At 35.0% G+C, this 25,148-nt stretch overlaps 1 protein-coding gene across 3 annotated transcripts in view; it reads right to left on the reverse strand.

Moving 5' to 3' along the window:
- The window catches only part of CERT1 (ceramide transporter 1), a 107,190-nt gene extending 82,286 nt beyond the window's left edge, over positions 1-24,904 (reverse strand). For 2 of the 3 annotated variants that reach the window (XM_079145208.1, XM_079145209.1), the window contains exons 1-2: positions 24,511-24,745; positions 20,293-20,427 (exon numbers count right to left, since the gene is read on the reverse strand). In XM_079145208.1, coding sequence (XP_079001334.1) covers positions 20,293-20,427; positions 24,511-24,606 — 231 coding nt within the window. In that variant the 5' untranslated portion in view covers positions 24,607-24,745. Of the gene's footprint in view, positions 1-20,292; positions 20,428-24,510 lie in introns of all 3 variants that reach the window. The other variant, XM_079145210.1, reaches the window with a different exon arrangement.
- Between the last annotated feature and the right edge of the window lie 244 nt (positions 24,905-25,148).

Consider the following 25,148-nt stretch of genomic DNA (forward strand, 5'->3'; position numbering starts at 1 on the left):
TGACAGAATTCATTTTTATATAATTATACAAGCATGGACTATATCTTATTCCAGTTAGGATCCCATTCTTGTGGAGGTACATGATGGTGGGATTCACTGTGTCACTTCTTACATATGTGAGGTAAGCTCCACAATATTCTCCCTTTCAGACTACTGAGACTGTTAGTACCAATTATACTGTGTATATTCCACCTTCTAAATGTCTGAGATGAAACTGCAGAGCGCATTTCCTCTATAGCTCTGCTGGTAACAGCAGATGAATTTGTCCTTCTCTATCTGAGCCTCAATTCTTTAGTACTTCTGGATTTTTAGAAGTACTCACTGGCCAGGCAGCTCTTTCAACTCAGAGGATTAAGTCTCATTTCAGGAGGTTCCTGAGATACTGGTCCTAGTACCAGCAGGCAGTACCTTTTCTTCAGTGCACTGAGTGAGTCCCTATTCTACAAGGCTCTCCCTTCCAAACTTCTAGGTTCCGAAAAGTTGTTTCCCTTTGTTCCCCTAACCTAAAAAATAAATGATCCTTATAGTTAACTGGCTCTATATTACCTCAGTGTTTTTCTTTTATTCTTTCATTTTCCTCCATCTATTTAATAATAATCTCCTGAAGTTATTATTATCTCCTGAAATAATAATCTCCTGAATAATCTCCTGAAATCTGCTGAAATACTAAAGTAGTTTCTGGTCTCAAGTAGACCTCTGATTGATAGATTATTTTGGACTAAAATTGCCAAATGTTGACTTCATGATAGAATATTATACAAGCATTAAAAAAAAATGTTTCCAAAGTTCAGAAATTTAATTTGACACTTAGAAAGAAAATAAGGGGGTAACTAAAATATATGTACAATGTGACCCCAATCATACTGTTGCCTCAATAGCACTGTGGTTTGTACCTGTAGATGCACATGTGATTAAAGACTATCTCTCCCACTAAACTATACACCCAAGAGAATACAGATTCTTTTACACACAATTATATTCCAAGACTGAGCACATGACTCTTGAAACCAAATAAACATTTGTTTACTGAATACTGAGAATGAAATTCTGAAAACAAATGTCCATACAAAATTAAAGCACACATATATTTATAATGGCATCATCACAAAAAACTCAAACTGAAAATAATCAAAATGTCCTTCAGTTTGTGAATGCTAAACACACCTGGAATATTATTTAGCAATAAAAGTGAACAAATTATCGACATATTCAACAACTAGATGGATCGCAAGGAAATTATGCTAATAGAAAAAAGCCAATCTCAAAAGCATATATAAGGTATGATTCTCCTATAACATCTTCAAAATGAAAAAATTATAGAAGTGGAGAACAGATGAGTGGTTCAGAGGTCAGAATTTAGAGTATGCCAACAGAAAGATGATGGCTATGACTACAGAAGGGCAGCAAAAGGAATCTTCTATATTTTGACCATGATGGTGGTTACATGAATCTAAGCAAATGATGAAACTGCACAGAACTATACACATATGCACACACACAGAGACTATGTTAGAATTGGCAGAATCTGAATTAAAGTCTGTAAATAGTACTACTGTCAATTTCCTGCTTTTGCATATATCTTGCTACAGCTATGTAAGATCTTATCATTGAGGGAAACTGGAGGTAGCATATACAGACCCTCTGTACTGTTTTTACAAGCGTCCATGAATGTATAATTATTTGAAAGAATTTTTAAAGTTTTTTAAGTAAAAAATACTAATAAATTTAATCAAAATGCAAAGAAAGTTTGTCTCTTAGTGTTGGAATTACAAGTGATTTTTCTTTTTCAGATTCTTCTATGTTTTCTAAGTGTTTGATACTGGCATTACTTTTACACAAAGAAAAGATTTAAAAGGAAAAAGGGCTGGCTCTCAGTCTTGTCATTATAGCTTGGTTAAGTAAAATGGCAATGAAATTACTTGGCAGTACAACATACAGCTTGATCAAGCAGATGATTTGTTCAATTAGTATTATATCATGAAAGTTAGTTAAAAATAAATGATGATATTTGTTCAATCTTAAGAATACTGAATTTAGCCCCACTATGGTTGAGCCATTCCCTGATGGACTACTTGAGATATTCATGACTGTGCAAGTTAACACCAGTGAGGACAGAGATATTACAGAAGGCTAACTGGCTATATATTCAGAACCTACCATAGTCATGATTTTGGGAAAGTCCCCACGGTCCAAGGAATGAAAACACTGCTTTGCAAATACAGAAACTAGATCTTGTCAGTGTCCCAGATAGACAGGGACTAAGTCTTATGTTGCTAAGAGGTTTAGGTATGTATCAATAAACATATACTGCCAATTTAATTATTTCAGTAAGGAACAAATACTATAATCAGACATTTCAATTTTCTGGTAAATGTGACCCTTATAAGATTCTACCCAGAAAAACTAAAAGATAATATGAATGTTTCAGCATGGAATTAAAGTAAGGAAAATTAGAAGACATATAGTGGCTATTAACACCAAACATAATGCAATATTTTTCCATCTTTCCTTTTAAATGAGAATCTGTCCATTACTTAAATTTTATATATATATATTTATATATATATTTAATTATTATATATATATAATTAAATTCCATGGTTGAGCACAGTGGTGTATGCCTATAATCATAGTGACTCAGAAGGCTGAGGCAGGAGGATTGAAGCTTGAGGGCAGCCTTGGAAACTCAAAGAGATCCAGTCTCAAAATAAAAAAATAAAAAGTACTGGGGATATGGTTCAGAAAGATAAAATGCCCAGGTTCAATTCCCCATCCAAAAAAAAATATATATATATATATTTGTACATATATATATATAGATAGATAGATAGATACATACACATACATACATATAATAGATGAATAAAAAACTAGATGAATGGGGGAAGAAACAAAAAGCCCTACTAGGTATTTTTCCCTTCAATATCATAGCCATTCTCCCCTAATGACTTCTGAGATACTTTACAAAATGGTGAGAAACAATAAATAGTTCAATACACTCTTAAAAGTATGCTGTCCATAGGGTTTTCCTAAACTTGCCAAAGATCTTTTTATTTGATACCTATTTTTCTGTCTAGGAACTTAACTGTCAGCTAATTTTATTTTACCAATTACCAATTTTCAATTGAGCCTTTCCTGGAATAGCTGGTATATACCCATATAAAGAACTCTTCTATTACATGTTAATTTCTAGCCTATCAAGATCCAGAGATGGTATATGGTCTCTTGTGATCTTTGGCATTACTTAATCTCTCAAGTTTCAATTCCTTATCTATTAAAATGGGGGTAATAGTGATACTTCTTTTATAGGATTGTTCAGAATATTAAGTGTAATAAACATTTTGTATGTGGAAATGTGGAAAGCATTTTGAATGATATATGACAGCAAAAGCACTCAAATGCATATAAAAATATTGTGTATGTGACAGCATAACTATAATTACCTTCAAGAGAAAATAAAATCAGGCATTTTAAAATTCTAATTCAGCTGTGAAACAGTTTAATCTCTAAAACGTCTACTTAACTCCATCTACAAGGATTATCTAAATGTATAACTCGAAAACAGAATTATAGGAGGAAAAATGAAAAATATTTTAGATAATCTGTCAGTATAAAGTATTTTAAGTTGTATGTGTATAAAATGCTAAGTTAAATTCTTCTTACTTCCAATTTTTGACATGGGGCTTCAGATAATAGTGCCCCAACTCTACTGAAATTTAAAAGCTTAGAAATCTTGACACTGATTTCTTCATTGTAATTATCACTACCTCTAATATTTAGTATATATAACAGAATGATTATTAAAAGGAAAACGAGGTCTGGGGATGTGGCTCAGTGGCGGAGTGCTTGCCATACATGAGTCCCTGGGTTCAATTCCCCAGCACCACTGAAAAAAAGAAAAGGAAAATCAAATCACATTAGTCTTCTGTTCAAAACCCTTCAATAACTATGCATCACAAAGCCGTATACCTCTTCCAACCTACCTCATGGCCTTTATATTTGCTCTTTCCTCTTCCTGGAACACTTTCCTAGAAATTCATTCATTGCTTATTTAGCCTGTTAAGGAGGTCTTTTTTTTTTTTTTTTTTTTTTTTTTTTTGTTCATTTTAGTTATATATGACAGTAGAATGTATTCTGGCACATTATACATGCATAGAGTATGATTTATTCTATTTAGGATCCCACTCTTGTGGGTTACGTGATGTGGAGTTACCCTGGTTGTGTATTCAAATACAAGGATAGGAAAGTTATGACTGATTAATTCTACTGTCTTTCTTTCTTCAGGTCTTGATTTAAGTGAACTCTTTCCTTTGCCATCATATCTAAAATTTCAAGCTCTACCTCTACTATCACCTCTTCACCCATGTATCTTTTCCATCCAGTTCAGTTATAAGCAAAGCTGGTAAGTTAGGTGATCAAAATGGTAGCCTGTTGAGTATACCAAAACTATAAAGACTAGAATACTGAAATGTATCTGTTGGCCAGGGCACTTCCTTCCCTAAACAACAGTAGAGATAAAAATTATTTGGTCCCTTTTGCATGTGTAATACCTTTTCTCAGAGGTACTGATTGATGCCTTGTCCAGTGTCATTATGAAGAAATCTGTACATCTTATCCAAAAGATAGGGTGTTATGGTTTGAAACTTAAATGTTCCCTGAAAAGTTCATGTGTTAGGCAATGCAGGAATGTTCAGAGGTGAAATGATTAGATCATGAGAGCTTCAACATAATCAGTAGATCATCTGATAGATTCATGATTTGAATGGACCACTAAGTGGTAATTGTGGGCAGGTAGAGCATGGGTGGAGGTCTCTAGGGGCATGGACTTGGGGACTATATCTGATCCCTGGTCCCTCTCTTGTTCTCTCTCTCCTGCCTGAGGGCCACAAGCAAAGCAACTTTCCTTCTCCACACCCTCTACCATAATATTCTGCCCAGAGCAATGGAGCTGGCTGACCATGGACTGAACCTCTGAAACTGTGAAGACAAAATAACTTTCCTACTATAAACTGTTGTTCTCAGGTATTTTGATCACAGCACCTAAAAGCTGACTAACACATGGGGGATGGGTACTTTGCAACCTGAGATATGGGGGAAAAAATTTAGAGTTGTCCTTTCTAATTCAAAGTCCCCCAAATAAACAAGATCTTGAGCCTTTCTAGTAACTACTAACTCCTTAAAAACCAATTTATTCTTGACTTCTACAAAGATGGTATCTGAAGATATCTGATGACCTCTGAAGATATGATACACATAAACAATGATGCTTCCCCCTGCCATGGAAACTAGGACTATAAACCCTGGAATATTATTTTCCCTCTTTAAATATTGATAATATTTTTATCCAGGGAGCTGGTTCTAAAATCTATGTTCCCTTCCAAACTGTTTTGGTAAGCAAAATTCTAAAAGCTTTAGATATGTTTTCATTTGATTCTGTTTATTGTTTTCCCTCTTGTCTAATACATCAAGTATATAGCTGTAGCTAAAAACAGGGCAGGGTGAAAAGTCTGTGTGTGACCCAGCAGTTCCTATTTATTTATTTGTTTGGTACTGGGGAATGAACCTAGAGCCGCTTTACCACTGAGCTACGTCCCTAGCCCTTTTTATTTTTTGAGAGAGGGTCTCACTTAGTTGGATAGAGCCTTTCTAAATTGCTAAGGCTGGCAACGAACTTGATCCTCCTGTCTCAGCCTCCTAAGCTATTGGGATTATCAGTGTGTGCCACCATACCCAGCTTAGTTCCTTTTTAGATAAAATATAATACAACTGTCTAAGTTTTCTACTTGCATAGCTGAGTTTTCATAAAACTACATCCTATTCAGTCTGAACTATGATACTACCAAATCTCCCCTGTTATAGTCTTTGAAGTCTCTTAGGTTATTCCTGAAAATCTGAATGCTAGCTGATAAACATGGAAGAAATTTGCAGAGTTGGAAAATAACCATTTTGCAACCATTAGAGAAAAGACTGGGTAGGTAAGCATCATAAATTGTTGCTGAATCAAAAAAAGAAAAGTTTGATGAGGAATAGAATTTTTACATGGTCTTAAAATATCTTATCACGAAGCTTATATTCTAGTTCTAAGGACAAACAGTAAACTTGCAGCAGAAAATCCAGACAACCCCTTGACCCTTTGATGACTGAAATTAAAGACATAAGTGAAAGGCAGGTATCATCTGTGTCTCTGATATAATACCCTGGAGAAGGATGCTATATCACATTAGTAGTACTCTGTCAAGGATGTATAAATTGGTTATGATTCAATCAGAAAACTCCAAATGAATATTACATTAGATAAGTGACTTGTACTTTTTCCCAAAAATATCAATGTAATCCCAGAAAAAGAAGCTAAGGAATTGCTCCAGATGAAAAGAAACTGAAGAGACATAATAACTAAATGCAATATACATTCTGGAGTGAATTTTGTAATAAAGGGAAAAAGGGGAAGCTAAGGAGGAGGATCGTAAGGTCAGCCTGGGCAACTCAGCTGGGGATGTAGCTCAGTGGTCAAGCACCTCTGTGTTCATTCCCCAGTACAAACAGGGGGAAAAAAATGTGTGGCAGGAAAGAGCAAGTCTAGAAAGATAAAGACACTGAAAGAAGTACAGCATGCTATGTAGAGGTAAGATCGTGAGAGGAAGCCTGGTAAAATATGAGATTTAAGAGGAAGGCAGTGGTCAGACCATAGAAGATCTGGCAATACAGGAGAGTCCAAAGCTGAGAAGACAAGAGATGATAAAACTTTTTTTTTTAATCATCACTAGACCAGATATCCTTTCAAAGGATAGAAAGATATCCTTTCTATCTGAATTTCAGATAGAAATTCAGCTATCAATTCTTTCATCTTAAAGATATCAATAATATATGCAAATAAAACAAAATTCAAATGTGACAGATGTTCTATATAGTCCTATGCAGACCTTTGTAATGCAAGGTTCCTAACAACTCAGAGGAAATCAGATGAAATCTTCAGACTCCTCAGAACGTTTTTCCAAGTATAAAACAAAACATAAAATTATAAAGGAAACCACTATACAGAACTCATAACAAAAAAGCTTTAAATGAGATGTAATATGTTGATTTAAATTAATACATTAATATCTGGTAACCAGTAGTAAAGATTTTGAGATACCTGAGATACCTGCAATATATGTAATTCCATGTGACAATATTGGTAATTTTGGTTAGTGAAAAAGTCACAGGTACTAACAATATGGCCATGATTTCTGCTACACTGACAAAGAAAATGTAAAATCTCATTTGACAATCACTAAAAATAAATATGTATTCTTTTTCCATTCTGTTTGTAATCCAATTATGTACTTCCTGAACTCAAATTTTACTGGTAGTACTCTATGATTAAAAGTTCCCATAACACCAAATTATATTGCTATATCATGTATATGTATGAATATGTGACAACAAATCCTTTTTTATGTATGCTTATAATAAAAATGGAAGAAAAAGTAGGTTTGACTGTGACCAAAGTATGAATTAAAAAAAAATACTATTAAATTCTTAGCAAATATATTTACTACAATTCTGCTAAATTTAAATTTTTAATTTTTATAATTTTAAACACTTCCTCTAAAGTCTCAATATTTAAAGGACTACTTGGATGGATATAAGATCCCTGGTTCACATATTCTTTGAGTTTTTAAAAAAATGCCTTGTTACCTTCTTCATTGTCTTTGTAAAGTCAGTTGCTCATCTAATTCTTCTGCTTTTATAACTGTCCCTTTTGCCTGACAGTCTTGAAGGATTTTATCTTTGAAACCTAACAGTTTTAATATATTTCTCAAAGTTAATCATTCTGGATGTGTTTGTCAGCTTTTCATCACTGTGACAAAATTCCTAAGATAATCAACTTAAATGAGGAAAGATTTATTTTGGTTCATAGTTTCAAAGGTTTCAGTCCATGTTCTTTTCATTACACCCTGTTCTTTGGTAAGTTTCTGTTCTTTTTTTTTGTTTGTTTTGTTTTTGTGGTGCCGGGAAATGAACCCAGGGCTTTGTGCATGCAAAGCAAACACTCTACCAACTGAGCCTTGTGCATGCAAAGCAGCACTCTACCAACTGAGCTATATCCCCAGCCCAAGTTGCTGTTCTTAATTTTGAATTTCTGATTCAAAAAGCAGTTGGATCCACTGCTTTTGGGCCTATAGTGAGACAAAGCATCATGGTGGGGAGTAGGTGTTGACGCAAGCTGCTCATCTCATGGTAAGTGGGGAATAAAAAGAGAGAAGGGGCCAGAAACCTCATATTCTTTTCAAGGACATACCACTAATAACCTAACTTCTTTCCACTAGGGCCTACCTCTTAAAAGTTCCACCACCTCCAAGTAGCACCATAAGCTTTCAACACACAGGCCTTTTGGAGAACATTCAAAATCCACACTGTAGCACTTGGGCTAATTTCTTCAAGTGATCAGGTGAGTTTTTTCAACGTATACATCCAATTCTTTCCCTGTTCCTAGAAAGTTTTCCTGGATTACAATTTTGAATACTGTTTCATTAAAATTTTTTTTCTTTTTCAGATATGCCAATAATATGAATATTTTCTTTCTTTACCCATCTTCCATTTCCACCAATTTCTTTTTTCTTTTTATTTTTTACCTTACTTTCATTCTCTTGGTAGTTTACATCTTTACTAAATTTTCATTTCAATCTATTCTTCTTCAATATCTGGTATTTTTTTTCTTCTTCATTTGATATAGTTTTTTATTATTTTCTTTCATTTCTTTCTTGAGCAAATACTTCTTTTCATTTCACCCTGTTCTTCGGTAAGTTTCTGTTCTAAATTTTGAATTTCTGATTCAAAGTCATTTTTCATAACCTCAGTGGAAGTCTAATTCTATCGCTTCATGATTATTTTCTGGGGTTGGGGTGGAGGAATTTTCCTCAGTTGATTAAACTTTTTTCCCTGATTTTATATACCACATGTTTATAAATTTTACTTTCCTTTCATTATGCTTTTCTGGTGTGGAGCACTTTACAATACTCTAGTTCAATAATGCCCTTTTCTGTCATCTGCTAAACTATAGATGTTGAAAACAGAGTTTTGTTTTGGTAGCCGGGAGATGGTTGGTAGACTTTTGATTTTCTTTTTTTTAAGGTCCTTATATTTTTTTCTTTACCATCTAATGTTCAAAGGACTCTTCATCTTTCTTTTCTCTCTCCCAGAAGCTATGTATTTAGAAGACTCTCCAAGTTACATTTATTCCTTTATCAGAGTCTATCCCTTGAGTGGCTGCCTAGTAATTAAAAGGGCTCATATTGCAAGTTGTGGGGGAACATGCCTATAATCCTAGGAAGGCAGGAGGATCATTAGTTCAAAGCCAGCCTGGGCAATTTAGTGAGGACCTGTCTCAAAATAATTTTGTTGTTGTTGTTGTGGTGGTGGTGGTGCTGGTGACTGAGCTATAACCCCAGTTCTCAAAATAAAAATTTTAAAAGGACTGAGGATGGACCTCCAAGGTAGGGCATTTACCTCGCATATGTGATGCCCTGGGTTTAATCCCCACACTGCCACCAAAACAAACAAAAAAAACAAAACAAAACAAAAATGAAAACAAAAACCTCATACTTTGAATCTCTTTCCTGTAGTCCTGCTGATTTACAGATTAGAAGCAATCTTTGTGGTACATCTTCTAACTCTCCCTTCACTAGCAGTCCTTTTTAGTGACATACCTTGGTTTTAATTTTGCTCACAACACCTCGTAGCCTGGGGTTGACACATGTAACCATTTTGTAGTTTTGGCATTATTTGTCTACGAGGATTGGTAAAGGTGTTATTTTGACCAGAAATTTTACACATATGAAGTTATTTTCTAGTCTTTCAGGGGATAACTTTTTGGGAGGCTGTTTACCACTATTTTTAACTATCACTGTCTTTAGCTACCTGGAAGTTTAAGGAATTAAATGGTTTTTTGAGGTTTAATATGAAAAAACAAAAGAAAAACAACAGTATTTCCACCACACTTTCATTTTCCTTTTCCCATTAAAACAATTAGTTTCATCTTTTATCTGATAACTTGTAAAATACTTAGCACAATTCTTAGCACATAATAGCTGTTCAAGTTCTTGTTTGCTTTTTTAAAAATTGTAAGAACAAAAAGTTGAGAAGGGTCCTTATGGGTGGTTCATTGAAAAGATGTGGCTTAAGTTAGATTCAGGAAGAAAGACAGGTTTTCGATAGGGAGGAGAAAAAAGGCATTTCAGAAAATGGGGAAATGAAGGAGCAAAATCAGCAAAGAGTAGCAAGGCACCAATCAGACAGCCAGGTTGATACAGGGAATGTTCATCTCTTTTTCATAACTCTCCCCATTTCTATGGCAATTTTTCCCTAACTCTGACATTTTATATCCGTTGTCTATTCAGATTGCCAGAATAGCACAGCTAATTTTATGTATAAAGACTAGATTAATTTAGATGTCAAAGCAACTATCAAAGTCCAGAGAGTAAGCAGTCAAGAAAATGAGATGATCTAAACTATTAGTCATGTCCATTCTTTACATCAGCACAATTATTTTTTCTGGTTTAAGAAAGTGATTCTCAAACTTCAGTATGCACCAGAATCACCTGAACATTTTGGAAGACAGGATCTGGACCCACACCTAGAGTTTCTGATGCATTAAGTCTGTGACAGGGACTGAGAAGTTGCATTTCTTACAAGTTCACAGCTCATACTGATGCTACTGCCCTAGAAACTTCACTTTGAGGACAATGACCTCTGGCACATCTTCTTTTTTATTTAATACTTCGTTTTGATGAAGCATATCTCCTAATAATTATCTGAAGAAAGATGCTTATGGATGTTTTTAAATTTTTTTAATGGAAAATTTCAAACATTTGCGAAATTCAAGAACGTGATAATGAACCCCATTACCACTATTCAGATTCTGTAATTATTAACTGGTGGTCATTCTTGTTTCATCTACATATTCACCTATTTACACCCTCCTAAATGGATCATTTTGAAGCATATTATTTCACAGCTAGAGAGTTGAGTTTGTATCTCTAAAATGAAACATTTTAAAAACCCATAAGAGGTAAACTTTTGGGATTGTATTTTAAAATGCTTTTATTCTATCCTGATACTTGTTCAGTGGTTTGGCTAGGTACAGAATTCAGTACTAAAAATAACTATTCTTTAAAGAATGAAGGCACAGTTTATTGTATTTTAGCTTCCAGAGTAGTTCTTGAGAAATCTATGGTCATTTGGAATTCCTGTCCTTTGTTGTGATTTGTCCTCCCCGTAGCTTTGGAAGCTTGGTTATCTTTTTTCCCCCCAAGTCTGACTCACCACGATCTGTCTTTAATGTGAGTATTTCTTCTTCTATAATGCTGGGATTTCATTAGCCCTTTCAATGTGAAAACTCATGTCACTTATTTCTATAAATTTTTTTGGTACTCTTTCACTGGAAGTTCCTTTCTGCTCTCTCTTCCTAAAGCTCCTACTGTTCAGATATTAGAATTCTTTAATCATTCCATTAATTTTAACTTTTCTATTGTATCGCCTTTTTAAAAAAGATTAAAAAAAAATCTTCACTAAGTTTCTAGGAAATGTCTATAATTCTATCTTTCAACTTTCTACTTTTCTTCTATCACTGTTACCACATTTAAAATTACCAAGAGCTCTTTTTAATCCTCTTCCTTTATTATAGTATACATTTTTGGTTCATGACTCTAAATATTCTTACCTCTTTGAAAATACTGACAAATTTTCTTCTTAATACCTCAATCGTCTGTTGCCTAGTGTTGCATTTATTCTCTTGATCATTTTCAAATTGGAAACTTCCATCATGTTTAGTAGTCTTCAGACATGGTCATTTTTAAGAGTGGGAGTCTCTTTACAAAGCTGATTGGAAACCCTAAGGCTGTAGGTAGTTTACCAAAGATGGGCTCTGCTATAGGAGAATCTAGTGAAGTTAATTTGTTGGGCAAGCGCTGTTGTTAATTTTAGGGCTATCCTGTTGGGTTGGCCAAATTTTCTAAAGCGCACCCCCCCAACCTCTAGCCCTGAGGGTGAAAATTTGGAAGTGGGAAGTGGGAATAGGAAGGAGTAGTAGAGTGAGGTCTTGGTTTGCTTAATTCCTTGATCCTCATGTATTCATTCCTTGGTTCCGTATTTTCTATTGTGTGTGGTGCCTACATCTCTACCCTGCAGTCCAAAGACCCACAATTTTATACTCTCCACAGATGCCCAGTTATGAAAGAAGAATCTGGGAATCTGATTGCTTCTTAAACTGCTATTCAACTTATCCTCCTTATTTTTAACATCTTCCACCCCAAAATTCTCATTTCAGAAGGTATCCAATACTATTAAAATGTTATATGACTATGACATAAATCTAGTTCTCAGTTTTTTCAACTGAAAGTTTAAGAACTCAGTTTCTTGGATTTACTAAGTAATTTAGCATTTTCCCATCTGCTTTCCAGATTCTACGATGTTGCCTCCTGCTGTATCCTCTCCTGTTGTGTCTTGTCTTTTGGGACTTAAAACTGTTTAACCCCACAATGATTATTTTCATGGGGTAGGAGAGAAAAAAGATGCATCTTTACCTGGCTGAATTTCCTAAAATTCTTAAAAGCTAAATGAAAATACTTTGTCTTTTTAAAATTTTTTTAGTTGTAGATGGACACAATATGTTTATTTTATTTATTCATTTTATGTGGTACTCAGGATTGAACCCAGTCACTCACATGTGCAAGGCAAATGCTCTATCATTGAGCCACAATACTAGCCCCACTTTAAGTTTTTTATAATAGGAAACAACACTGCTTTATGAAATTGGGTCTATATGTAAGTTTTTAGGAATCCCTACCCAAACCTATTTCTTATCTTTAAGCTATTATCACTTTAGAGATGCCTTAATTTCTGGATGAGGTCAACTAACTGGTCAAGGCTTGGTCGTGGCTTGGATCACAAAGAACCAGTCTCTTGATGATCTATTTTTTTAAATGATGATTACTCACTAGTGGGAAAGAATATTTTTAAAATAAATAATTGTTGGATAAAAGTATATTCTCTAACTTGGGGACCAAGAAAATATTTCAGCTCTTTTTACTTTCTTCAATGTAGAAATGACAAAGGTCAAGTCTACACAGCACTCACTTGAAGGAAAAAGCTCAATGATAATATCAACTTCCCTGGTGAATTCAATAAATGATGACTTATCAGCAGGTAACTTTAAAGCTCTGTCACTTTAATTAAGCAACAGAAACCAGGCAAGGTGGCACATATCTGTAATCCACCTTTAATTCCAGCTACTGAGGAGGCTGAGGCAGGAGGATTGCCAAATTTGAGGTCAGCCTGGACAACCTAGTGAGATCCTGTCTCAAAACAAAAATAAAAAGGGTTGGGGTTTAATTCAGTGGTAGATGCCCCTAGGTACCCTTTTCACACACAAATATGTAGAAAGCATTTAAAGCATTAAACATGTATATGTTTACAAATAAATATGCTTCTATTTTATATATATATCATACAATATATTACATATTATATATTTAAATAATACATGTTAATATATTTTATATATTAAATAAGTATATTTATATTTTAAATATTTATATATAAATATATACTTTTAACATCGTGAAATAGAACTACTTGATGGAAGGAAATCTTACAGGAAATGCATGAGAATCTGTTCAAACATGACACACCACATAACCTGGCTCTAATGAGGCAACTCCATCTTTGCCCTCCCTCTGATAAAGCCAGCTTCTCCTATCCCTTTTTTTTTTTTTTTTTAAACATAGGCTTTATTTTCAATACAAATATTTCACAAAATAAAGAAATTTTGACAACCTCCTATGTGCCAAGAATTGTACAAAATAATGTTATTTATTTTAATCACATAATCATTCCATACTTGGATCTTATCACCCATTTTAATCAACTACAGAAGCTGAAGCTCAAAGAAATTCAATAATTTGCCTACAGTTACCTTTTGGCCATAAGAAATTGAGATAAGATCTGAACCCAGGTTGGACTTCACAGTCCATGCATAATATTTCAAGTACTTTTTAAATTAACATAAAATGCAAAATTAAAAAATAGTAACAATTGATGTTTATGAAGCTTAAAAGACCTTTAGAAAAACTAGTAAGCTTCTTGCTAACTAATTTAAGCAGGCAAATCTTGAAGATAAAATGTATCTCCCTTTTTAAGAAAACTAGAATGCTAAAACAGAGATTTAACAGATTACAGAGATTTAACAGAAGGCATTAACAGTAAGCCTCAAATTTTAAAGAGCTGCTTTATAAATATTTAACAGTCATGTTCATGCAAGTTCTACTCAAAATAAAATGCAACATATATGCAATTTTCCGATCTTCATGGCTTGTAATAAAATAATACCAGAAGGGAACAGAAGACTTGGGTTTTAGTCTTAATTGATAATTTGTGTTATGGGTTGAACTATGTTCCCTCAAATTAATACGTCCAAGTCTTAATACCTAGTACCACAGAATGTGATGTTATTTGGAAAGAGTCATGCAAATATGATTAGGATGGGGTCACACTGCAGTAGGGTAGGCCCTTAACCTAGTATTAAGGGCAGGCCCCCCTTTATAAAGAGGGGATACCTGGATAAAGACACACACATAGGGAGAATATCCCTGAGAATGTGAGCATGAAGACAGCAGAGAAAGGAGAGATTCATAAGCAAGCCAAGGAATATTAAATTGCCAGCAAACCACCAGAAATAGGAATGAAACAGGTTCTCCCTCACAGCCAACAGAACGAACATGCCTTGCTCACACTCTGATCAAGACTTCTGGCAATCAGAACTGTGAAGCAATAAATTTCTGTTGTTTAAGCCACCTACCATGTTATGGTGGCCCTAGAAAACTACTGCATTTTGTAACTGTAATTTTTCAATAAGTTATTTCAACATTCTGTATTCCAAATTTTAATAGGTATCCTTTTTTATGTTCTTCCTCTTCCAAGACCTCTTTCTAAATATTTCAAATATTTCCTACATTAATGGTATTTGAATTATAGTCAAGTTATCTATGGCTATAGTATTTGCCCCGAGTATAATGGAAATTGCTTTGAGTGCCAAAGTTCCTCTGCTATACACTAGGAAGCCTGACCCACCAAACTTAGAAATGCATATAGATGTGGATATAAATGACTGTATTCTGTTTCTTCTGTCACTATAAAAAATGTCTGAGGCTGAGTGCTTTATAAAGTTAATAGGTTTAAAAAAAACCTTAAAACAAAAAAGTTATCAAAAGAAGGAAGACATTATTTCCAAATGAAAGAGTTGAACAGGTATTACTAGTCTCTTAAGGCATAAATCTTATTAGAGTTAAGATTCTAATTTCCTTAAAAATTCACTGTCAAGGAGCCAGGCATGAGTAGTCCCAGCCACGAGAAACTGAAATGGGAACACCACTTGAGAACAAAAGTTCAAGATTAGCCTGGGCATCACAGGGAGATCCCATGTCAAAATAAATAAATAAAATAAACACAAAATTCATTGGCAAATGTTCCTCAAATGAGAAGTATAATTAATTTCTTAACCAGTGGTTTTACTTTCGCATGTATCTTCCTCTCTTTCTTTAGTTCTCACAAATACAGTTCAATATGGCAAAATTACACACTTGATAGAAGGCCTACTTTTTGGATTTTTTCATTAATCTAGAGTTCCTTGTATAATGATTATTGTACTAATCATCTTTGGTGAGACCTTTTTTGTTGAACATTTCTATAGCACTGTTTCTGAAAATTCTATATTCAAAAAACTTTTAGATCCAATTATTCTTTGTGTGGCACTTCTAAAATTTGTTTATTTTTATGGTTCTCTTCAATTTTGAACATTCAGTTCCCTTGCTTTTACATCTCCCATTGACCTCTTTAATTTTGCTAGGGTCTTTCAACTTTCCTCTTGCAATCCCTATTTAACAAGAGCTATTTGGCTTTAATGTTTTGTTTTAATGCAACAAGTAAACACTTTTATTACCTCTAAGGTTTCCTTCTGAAAATAATATATGAAATGTTACATTTCCCTACAACTCAAACTATGATAAGAATAATATGAATTCCACTAATTTACTAATTTAAAAAGGTCTACAAGATTATTAGGTATACAAAGTCAGATGTCTAAGGTAAGAGCTGGGACTACAGAACTTGGGTAAGCCAATACTAAAGACATTACTCTTTCTATTACACAAAAATTCTACACTTATTCCAAAAGACATCTAATATCAGTAAATACAAGCAAATCAATTCTTTCATATGCAAACTAAATAAAGAGAAGAAAGTAAGAAAAACCAGGTAGGTGCAGTGGCACACACCTGTAATTCGGGCTGAAGCAGGATGTTCAAAGCCAGCCTCAGCAAAAGCGAGGTGCTAAGCAACTCAGTGAGACCCTGTCTCTAAATAAAATACAAAATAGGGCTGGGGATGGCTCAACAGTCCAGTGACCCTGAGTTCAATCCTCACTACCAAAAAAAAAAAAAAAGTAAGAAAAACCTCATTTTATCATATATGATGAAAATGACATTTCAAATGGGGGACTGTGAATTATTCAATTAATGGTATTAGAATACAGGGTTAGTCATTTGGACAAGAAATGAAGTTACATCTTATATCATTTCTTAAACTAAAATAACTTCAATAGGAATCAAAATTCAAATGTAAATTCTAGATGAAAGTGTAGTTACATTTATATAGAGAGCCAATCTTCAAGGGGAAAAGCCTATGTGAACATAACCAAATAGAGGAAAAGGTCAATAAAATTTCTAGAAGGGGGCTGGGGAGATAGATCAGTTGGTAGAGTGCTTGCCTCCCCAGCACTAGGGGGGAAAAAATTTCTAGAAGGTCAAAAAAAATAAAAAAACCCCACCAAACTAAACAAGCGAAAAAGAACCAGACAAATGACAATGCTGAAGAAAACATTTGCAATAAATATGACAAATATCATATAAAAAGCTTATACAAATCAAGGAAAGAAAAGCAACAAAAAAAGATGAACAATTGGGAAAAAAACATAAACAAGCTATAAACATATAAAGTTTCTCAAGCTCATGAGTAAAATATGCAATTTAAAATAATAAGACACCATTTTAACCTAACAGTTTGACATAATTTTAACATATGCCCAAAACCCCTCTTTCTCAATACTTGAGGGTAAGGGGAAACACAGGAACTTGTACACTATTGGTTGGAGCAAAAAGTACTACACTTTTGATAGAACACTTGACAATGACTAAAAACAAATTTGGAAGTGTACATGTTTGCTCCAATCATGTTTGTAGTTAAAAAAAAAAAAAGATACGATCTAAATGACAAACAGAGGGAAATAAGTAAGATAGAGGGCATCCATAAAATTCAATGGATGTAGTAGTTACATCTCAGTGTATTAGAAGACAACAAGGGCAGAATAGGTTTAATATAATACCATTTGTGTAAATAAAAATGTAGACTATAAACAAATAAATGCTTGTAAAAGCACACGAATTTTCAGGAAGAATGACCAGAATGACCAGAAATTCACCTTCAGATTTTTGCATACAGGACTGAGGAGGATAAGTGTTTACTCTTTAACTTTTAAATAGCATAAACTATATTTTTATCAGGTGCATTTTAAAAAACAGAATTTTAAAAATAAAGTTAAATATTTCATAAACATTTGCTTTCGATTGAAATAATTATAACCAATATATTCCAAATATCTACTATATGACAGGGGCTGGATTTTAAGCAAGCAACTAGAGAAATTCGACTTCCTTTCTAGAAACATTTCTTCTATACACAAGTACTACTTTTTTCCCCCTCACAAAGTGAAAGAGTACTATTTATCTTTTCATAACCTTATTCCCAATCTCTTCACATTAAAAAATACATTCTCCCAGGAAATACTTATTACTTAAAATTATTCACCCGATTTTTAACATATAGCTGAAGAACGTGATTTTTATAAAAAGGGACTTGTAAAACCAAAATAGGAATGAATTAGGCTAACAACAAATTAGGATCTCTCAGAAGAGATGGGCTCAGATACTAGGTCAACAAACTAATAATATTTAGTAATGGTTATGGCAAAATCCCAACTATTCAAGCCCAGGTTCTTCATATATGAATATCATCAATATAAGGGTGTCATGGTAAACAAATTCAACAGCAATATTTATTCTTTGTCTTCAGAGACTGATATAGGTAGTAGCCCATATTTAAGAATAAAAATAGCAAAGGATATTTACTTAACAAGATCATTAACATTAATTTTTTTTATTTAAATGAAATAATTTTTATTTGTAAATTTTATCCTGAAAAGTTGACTGCAATTTCCTTGAAATAAGTAACACAGAGCCTGTAAAACCCCAAAGCAAAGAACAGACTGAAAGCTGAAGAAATGCATTATTACTTGTGTTTTCCCTATCATCTGTTTCACTGTATCTAATGACTACCATTTAGATTCTGCAGTCTCATTCACCTTTATCTTTTCTAATATTAATGAGCAAAGTGAACATTTATTTCTACTGGTTACTTCTAAATCTCCTCCTCTACAGCTTTCTAGTTGTTTCACTTTCCTACCCATTGTTTTGATGTACCACACTTAAAGTTATGCATACAAACACAGCTTTAACAAAAAACATGGACAAAGAACTAATATTTTTCCTGAGCATATACAATGAAAATGTTTATTAATTTTTTTCTTCAAATGAACCATGCACTATTACGACAGTCCATAATTCAAGACAGGATAATTATATTTTAATCTACAGAAACTAGCAATGGTCCTCTAGGAATACTACTATTTAGAAAACAAGATAAAATTTAATTTTCACATCAACAATCAACACATTATTTTCAAAAAGTCAAACACTGAATTAATAAGCAATTGACAATAAAAAACAAGGAAAGTAGAGAAGGATGGGAAAAGACACTTCAAGATTATAAAGTACGTTTCCATTATTCTTTCTCCTGACATGAATAATGATCTATCTCAAAAGAGAAAAAACACCAAAATATTAAACTAGATACAACCTCAAAACACACCACAATGTACCATACACCAGTCAAATACTGAGCCTTTATGTTCAAAATATTTCTTTAAAACTGTCTCTAGAATGAGTAGAAGCAGTTTCATTAACAATATCAAACAATTCCTGTTTTTCAAAACAGACTGACATTCAATCAAGCTTTTGTTTTAAAACTGAACATACAATTGGGGCAGAATGTACAAAAAAGATACAAAAATACAGTAAGATTTTCCTTAAACGCATAACATAAACAAGACATAAATCAGATTTAGATAGTAACAAATGTAAAGTGTACCTTTTTCTTTTATGAGCAACAGAAATTCTATCAAAAGAATGTGACTTTGCTGGCTGGGGAGATAGCTCAGTGGGTAGAGTGCTTGCCTAGTAAGCACAAGGCCCTGGGTTCGATCCCCAGCACCCCCAAAGCAAAAAAAAAAAGAAAATGTGACTTTGAATGGGTCAATAAAATCTGTATTTTTATTTTAACATACTCATTTTTAGATTTTAACTGTAAGAGTTCCCTTAACTCATCTCCATTTAACTGTTCTGTCTTAAGCCAACACTGCTGTTTTTGACCTTTATTGAAAATGTCCATGGCATGCTGACCACTTTTCAACTAGTAATAATCAGGCACTTCTGATCCCAATAGGTGTATTACAGGGTTAAAAAGTTAGTTGTTCATTCCCGAACCTGTTTTTACCTGTTAACTTGTTATACTCCTTATGTAATGTGGACTAGAGTATAAAAAGAAAGAACTATTTCTCTGTAAACTAAGATGAAAAAGTTATTAAAAATGACAACTGCAAATAGGAAAAATCATAAAAATCCAAAAAGAGCTTATACTTAGGGTTTTTAAAAAGTATTTTGAAACTTTTGTTCCACTTCAGAGAAATTAAAGCTGGAAACTGCACATTATGCATATGAATATAGTAAGCATAGAAACAACTTCTCAACCTCACAAAGAGATTGCAAATGACTATATAGTATATAAGTTAAAAATTTTAAATAAGATTGTATATTTTTTATGATTTTCCTGATTTAACTTTTTTAATAACCTACCAAGTAACTGTCCTGGTCTCATCAGACAGTAAATACTACATGCCTGTACAAAAGAACAGTATGTAGTAATAAGTACTTGAAAAATAACTTTATGATAAAAGTACTAGACTATAATATGCTCCGCAAGGGCAAGGATCTTTATTTTGTTCAGAGACATATATATATCAAATACCTAGATTATTTGCTGCTGTATAGAACACACTTAATGAATACCTGCAGAACAGAAACTTACTGTGATCACAGCCTTGCTTAGACAGATGGACCCCCTGCAGCCATACTCCGTCTCATCTTCAGATTTGTAGTAACTCAGAGTATTGTTTTTCAAAACTACCCAACGATCCTGCCACCCATGAATGTAGTTTGTCCACTGGGGAGGGTTGGGGGAAGAAAGGAGAGATGGGAAAAAAAGTCAGTATTTAAGAAATCCAAACTTTTTGAAAAAGCAATCTAATTTTAAAATCAAAATGCGAAAAGTCTTAATAAGCATGATTATAAGGGGTAGAGATTTTATAGACTATATGATGATTTTCAGTAGTTTTTATAATATTTAAATAAATAGATAAGAAATACAACATAGTCTTTCTTTTCTCCAACATTTGAAGAAAATCAAAGCAGGAATTTGGCTAAAAATTGTATCCCCCAGCTCCTTGCCACCTTCATAACATTTAAATTGTCCTGGTTGTCATAATTAATATGTGTAATAAAAAATAAATAGGTTTAATTATAATGTCTCTCTCCTACACCAAGTACTGCATAGTCCCCTAAACCAACAGTAGTATGATGCCAATCATTGTCAAAATTCTATTTTTATTGTAAATTATTCTCATATGAAAATTTATGATGGCCTTAACTACATGGAAATAAAATACTAAATCATTAATCTTTAGTTAAGTGTATATCAACTTTAATTTTTTCTCCTACAGGGCTGAAGTTGAGGTTCAGTGGTAGAGCCACTTGCCTAGCAGGTGTGAGGCCCTGGGTTCTCACACATATAAATAAATTAAATGTATTGTGTCCATCTACAACTGAAAATATATTTTTAAAAATTTTCCCCTATAGAACTCCACACTATAAGTTGAAAATGATTAATTCACTTTTTAAGTTTCCCTGAGGATGTATTTTTTTAAACCCAGAAGTAAAAATACAAACAAAATTGGATGTCAAAAACATACTAGGGGGCTGGGGTTGTGGCTCAGTGGTAGAGCACCTGCCTAGCATGTGTGAGGCACTGGGTTCTACTCTTAGCATCGTATATAAATAAATGAATAAAACAAAGGTCCATCAACAACTAAAAAATATTTTTAAAAACATACTAAGATTATTCTCTAATACTGTACTTAAAAGTGACTTCGGTGTTGCTTAAGTCTTGATGTACAGTGAAGATCACAACCAATAAACTGGCAAAGGTAGAAAGTAACCTCTACAGGAATACTTAATTTCAATTTTTTTTTATGTTCCAAGGTTTTAAGTATAAACAATCCCCAAACTATCTAATTCCAAAAACTAATTCAAAATGGATTGTTAAAATGTAATAAACTGGTTCAAGCTTTTTAACCATTGAGAAATCTTTGTTTTCCCATTCCCTAATGCAGCATGTTTGAAATTGGTTCAACCCTTAAATTTTCTAAGCTCCATTATTACAATCTCTCTGGGAACTCACCCATACTTTTTTTCTATGGACTATTTGCTATTTTCTTATTTCTGACTGTGACTTAATACCACTAGTTACCAACTTGAAATGATTAAACAAAACTGAACTTACCTCCTCCCTATAAAGTATATTTCCTTCCTATGTTCCTACCTGACTGCTTTTGCTACTTCTACAGTCATGTAGACTCAAACCAGGATCTGGAAAGCAGTGTGGAGAATACTCAGAAAACTTGGAATGGACCCACTTTTTGACCCAGTAATCCCACTCCTCAGTTTACACCCAAAGGACTTAAAATAAGCATACTACAGTAGCACAGCCACATCAATGTTTATAGCAGCTCAATTCACAATAGCTAGATTGTGGAATCAACCTAGATGCTCTTCAACAGATGAATGGATAAAGAAATGTGGTATATATACACAATGGAATATTATTCAGCCATAAAGGAGAATAATATTATGGCATTTGCAGATAAATGGATGGAATTGGGAGAATATCATGCTAAGTGAAATAAGCCAATCCCAAAAAACCAAAGCCTGAATGTTTTCCCTGATAAGTGGATGATGATATATAATGGGCATGGGGGTGAGAGAAGAACGGAGGATTAGATTATGTAGAGGGAAATGGGGGGGGGGGGGTAAAGAAAAATGGTGGAATGAGACAGACATCATTACCCCATGTATATGTATGACTACACTAATGGTATGAATCTACATCATGTACAACCATACAAACGAAATGATGTAGCCCATTTATGTACAATGAATCAAAGTGCAGTCTGTAAAAATTAAAAAAAAAAATATGACCAAAAAAATAGATTAGTATATAACATGAACAGAGTGGGAGATAAAGGATTCAACAGACTCACCTACTTTACTAAGGAGAGTTCTGACAAATCACCTAACTTTTGTGAACTTGCTGTATGCTAAATAACATAATGAAAATGCCTAGCATAGTCAAAGAAGATAATCAATATGTGACTGTTCTGACTCACTCCTTACAGTTCATCAACAAATCCTACCAATCGGTCCTTCATACTAAACCTTTAAATTTTTTCCTCTTCCCAATTTTCCTATCAAATTACCAGGTTCCTGGATTCCTGAGAAAGTTTAATAACCTTATTTCTTCTATTATCTTCTGCTTTTTCATAATTTACCATAATCTTATTTACTTATTAAGCATATTTGTTTACTTTTCTTACACATTCATCTCATTGAGAAGCCAGCTCCAAAACTTAAATGACAACTTCCCATTGCCTATTATACAGATGGGTTAGAACTTATTTCCCATTACTACCCATCATGAGGCTAGATACTATGTTGACTGTGGTCAAGTTATGTACTTACCCTCTCATGTGTTGGTTTCTCTGTCAATTCTATTTCAGAGTTAAGATTAAGCAAGAATAGGCTTAGACATGTACTATTTTCTCAGTTTGAGGCAAAGTTATGCAGAGTTAATGAAGCTTAATCTTCAATGTCTCTCACTAGAACAGACCCTATTCAAAGTGACAGATGAGGTCTCCCAACTATGTCTCTATAATTTTGTATTATTAAAGAGAAATTCTAAGAGCGATAACAGAGTATCAACTGAAACGCCATAATTTTTCTGCTATACAAATAAAAGCTAACAATTGTAAGCTGTATATCTGACAGACTCATGCCTTTTCTAGGCCTTTCTCATTAGCCTTCTAAAGACATTAAAAAAGTCTAACATGAAACAATTCCACAAATGATGTCAAAATGATTCTAATATGAATACTGGAAGCAGGATGATTTCTTAATAGCCATGGTTACACATGATCTGATATCTTATGACCAGCTTGTTGAAGTACTGGCCCCAGCTCCCACTCTCCAAGTTAACTGCTAACTCCAGCCTTTTCTAAAAGTTTAACAGAAAGGGAAGTCAAAAAGGCTATGCAAGTATTCCCATAACAAAAACTTTTTTTAAAAAGTAATATCAAAAGAACACACACCTCTGTCTTAAATAACTATTTACCTTGCTAAAATTTTCTTCATAATACATAAAAACTAAGATGTCTTTTCCTTACCCTGGAAATATTACTGCAAAAATATTTTATTATTAAATAATGCTCTTCTTCCTGGACTAAAACACGGTCTCTGATACGTTCCAAGTTACTATTAATATTTCTTATACTTATCACGTGCTAATTCAATAGATCTTTTCTGAACTTCAGTAAGGGGTAAGAGGGAAAATATAAAAGTGCTCCACACTCACATCTCTCAGTGCATTTAGGATTACTACCACCTAATAGTTTACCACCTTAGATTTCAGGACTAAAACGAGTCAATTGGCTTGTTAAAAAAGCCGTGTCAACGAGCCCTTAACCCTATTCGGTCGTGCACCTCCAGACTAATCTCCGTTGAAAGGTCCGATGTGAACCGCCCTCACGCCCAGAAGTGCGGACGCCACTGTTGCCCAACCCAGATTCCTATACCCGGGACAGCTGCCGCCACGGGTCCCAAGTCACGGTACGCGTCTCGCGTTCTAAACTGGATCTGGAGGTAATACATGCTTTCTCTGGTCCTCGGTGACTACTGACAAGTCCCTGGAAGACCTGGAAGCCCAGGCGAGGAAGACCTCTCCCCACACCTCACCCAAAGCCCAGGCACTCCTGCGGCACTACACAGCCCCGCACCGGCACATTCCGCAGCCCCCGCCCCGGGACTGTCCACCGTGCCTCCTGCCCAGCCCCACCCCATGCCCTCAGAAGCTCGGCTCTCCTAGCCTCACGGCAGGTGAGGTCTGAACAGCTGGCCCTTGTACCCGCGAGTTGCTCACCTTGCTGAGGACCCCGCAGCGCTCCACAGGCGGCCCGGACTCGGTCTCCGGGTCCTCCTCCGAGCCCGATGAGTTCCAGCTCTGGTTATCCGACATGGAGGCGCGACAGCCGAGCAGAAGACCGGCCCCCGCTCCGTGAGCTGCGCCAGAGGAGGCGCCCAGTCCCGCGGGTGAAGGGTCGGGGGATGGCGAAGCGAAGAGTGCGGGGGGGGAAAGAAGGTGGGACGAAGTCCACCAGCCGCCACGACGCCGTAGCCGCCGCGCCTGACACCGAGCGGACCGGGGAAGGAGGACGAGCGGCGAAGGAAGCCTGCCCTTCCAGCCGTCAGCTGCCGCCGCCACCGTCGCCGTGACCCCTGCGCTGCGCCCGGCGCCGCTACCCGAACTCGGCCCTCTCGATGCCAACCTCAGTCAGGGAAGGAAAGGGGGAGGAAGAAGGGAAGAGAAAATCCAGCTGCAGACCCGGGTCCACTCACACCTCCGCTGCCGCCGCCATCTTCCTGCCTGGCCTACTATTTACCCTCCCCTCCCCACCCCACTCCCCTCCCCTCCGTCCTCCCATTCTCCCGCTACTGCCCGCCCAGTATCCCTCCCGACGTCTGACGCCACACGCCAAGGGCTCGAGGTCCCCCCACCCG

The sequence above is a fragment of the Sciurus vulgaris genome, assembly GCF_902686455.1.
Source record: "Sciurus vulgaris genome assembly, chromosome: 6".
Taxonomy (NCBI): Eukaryota; Metazoa; Chordata; class Mammalia; order Rodentia; family Sciuridae; genus Sciurus; species Sciurus vulgaris.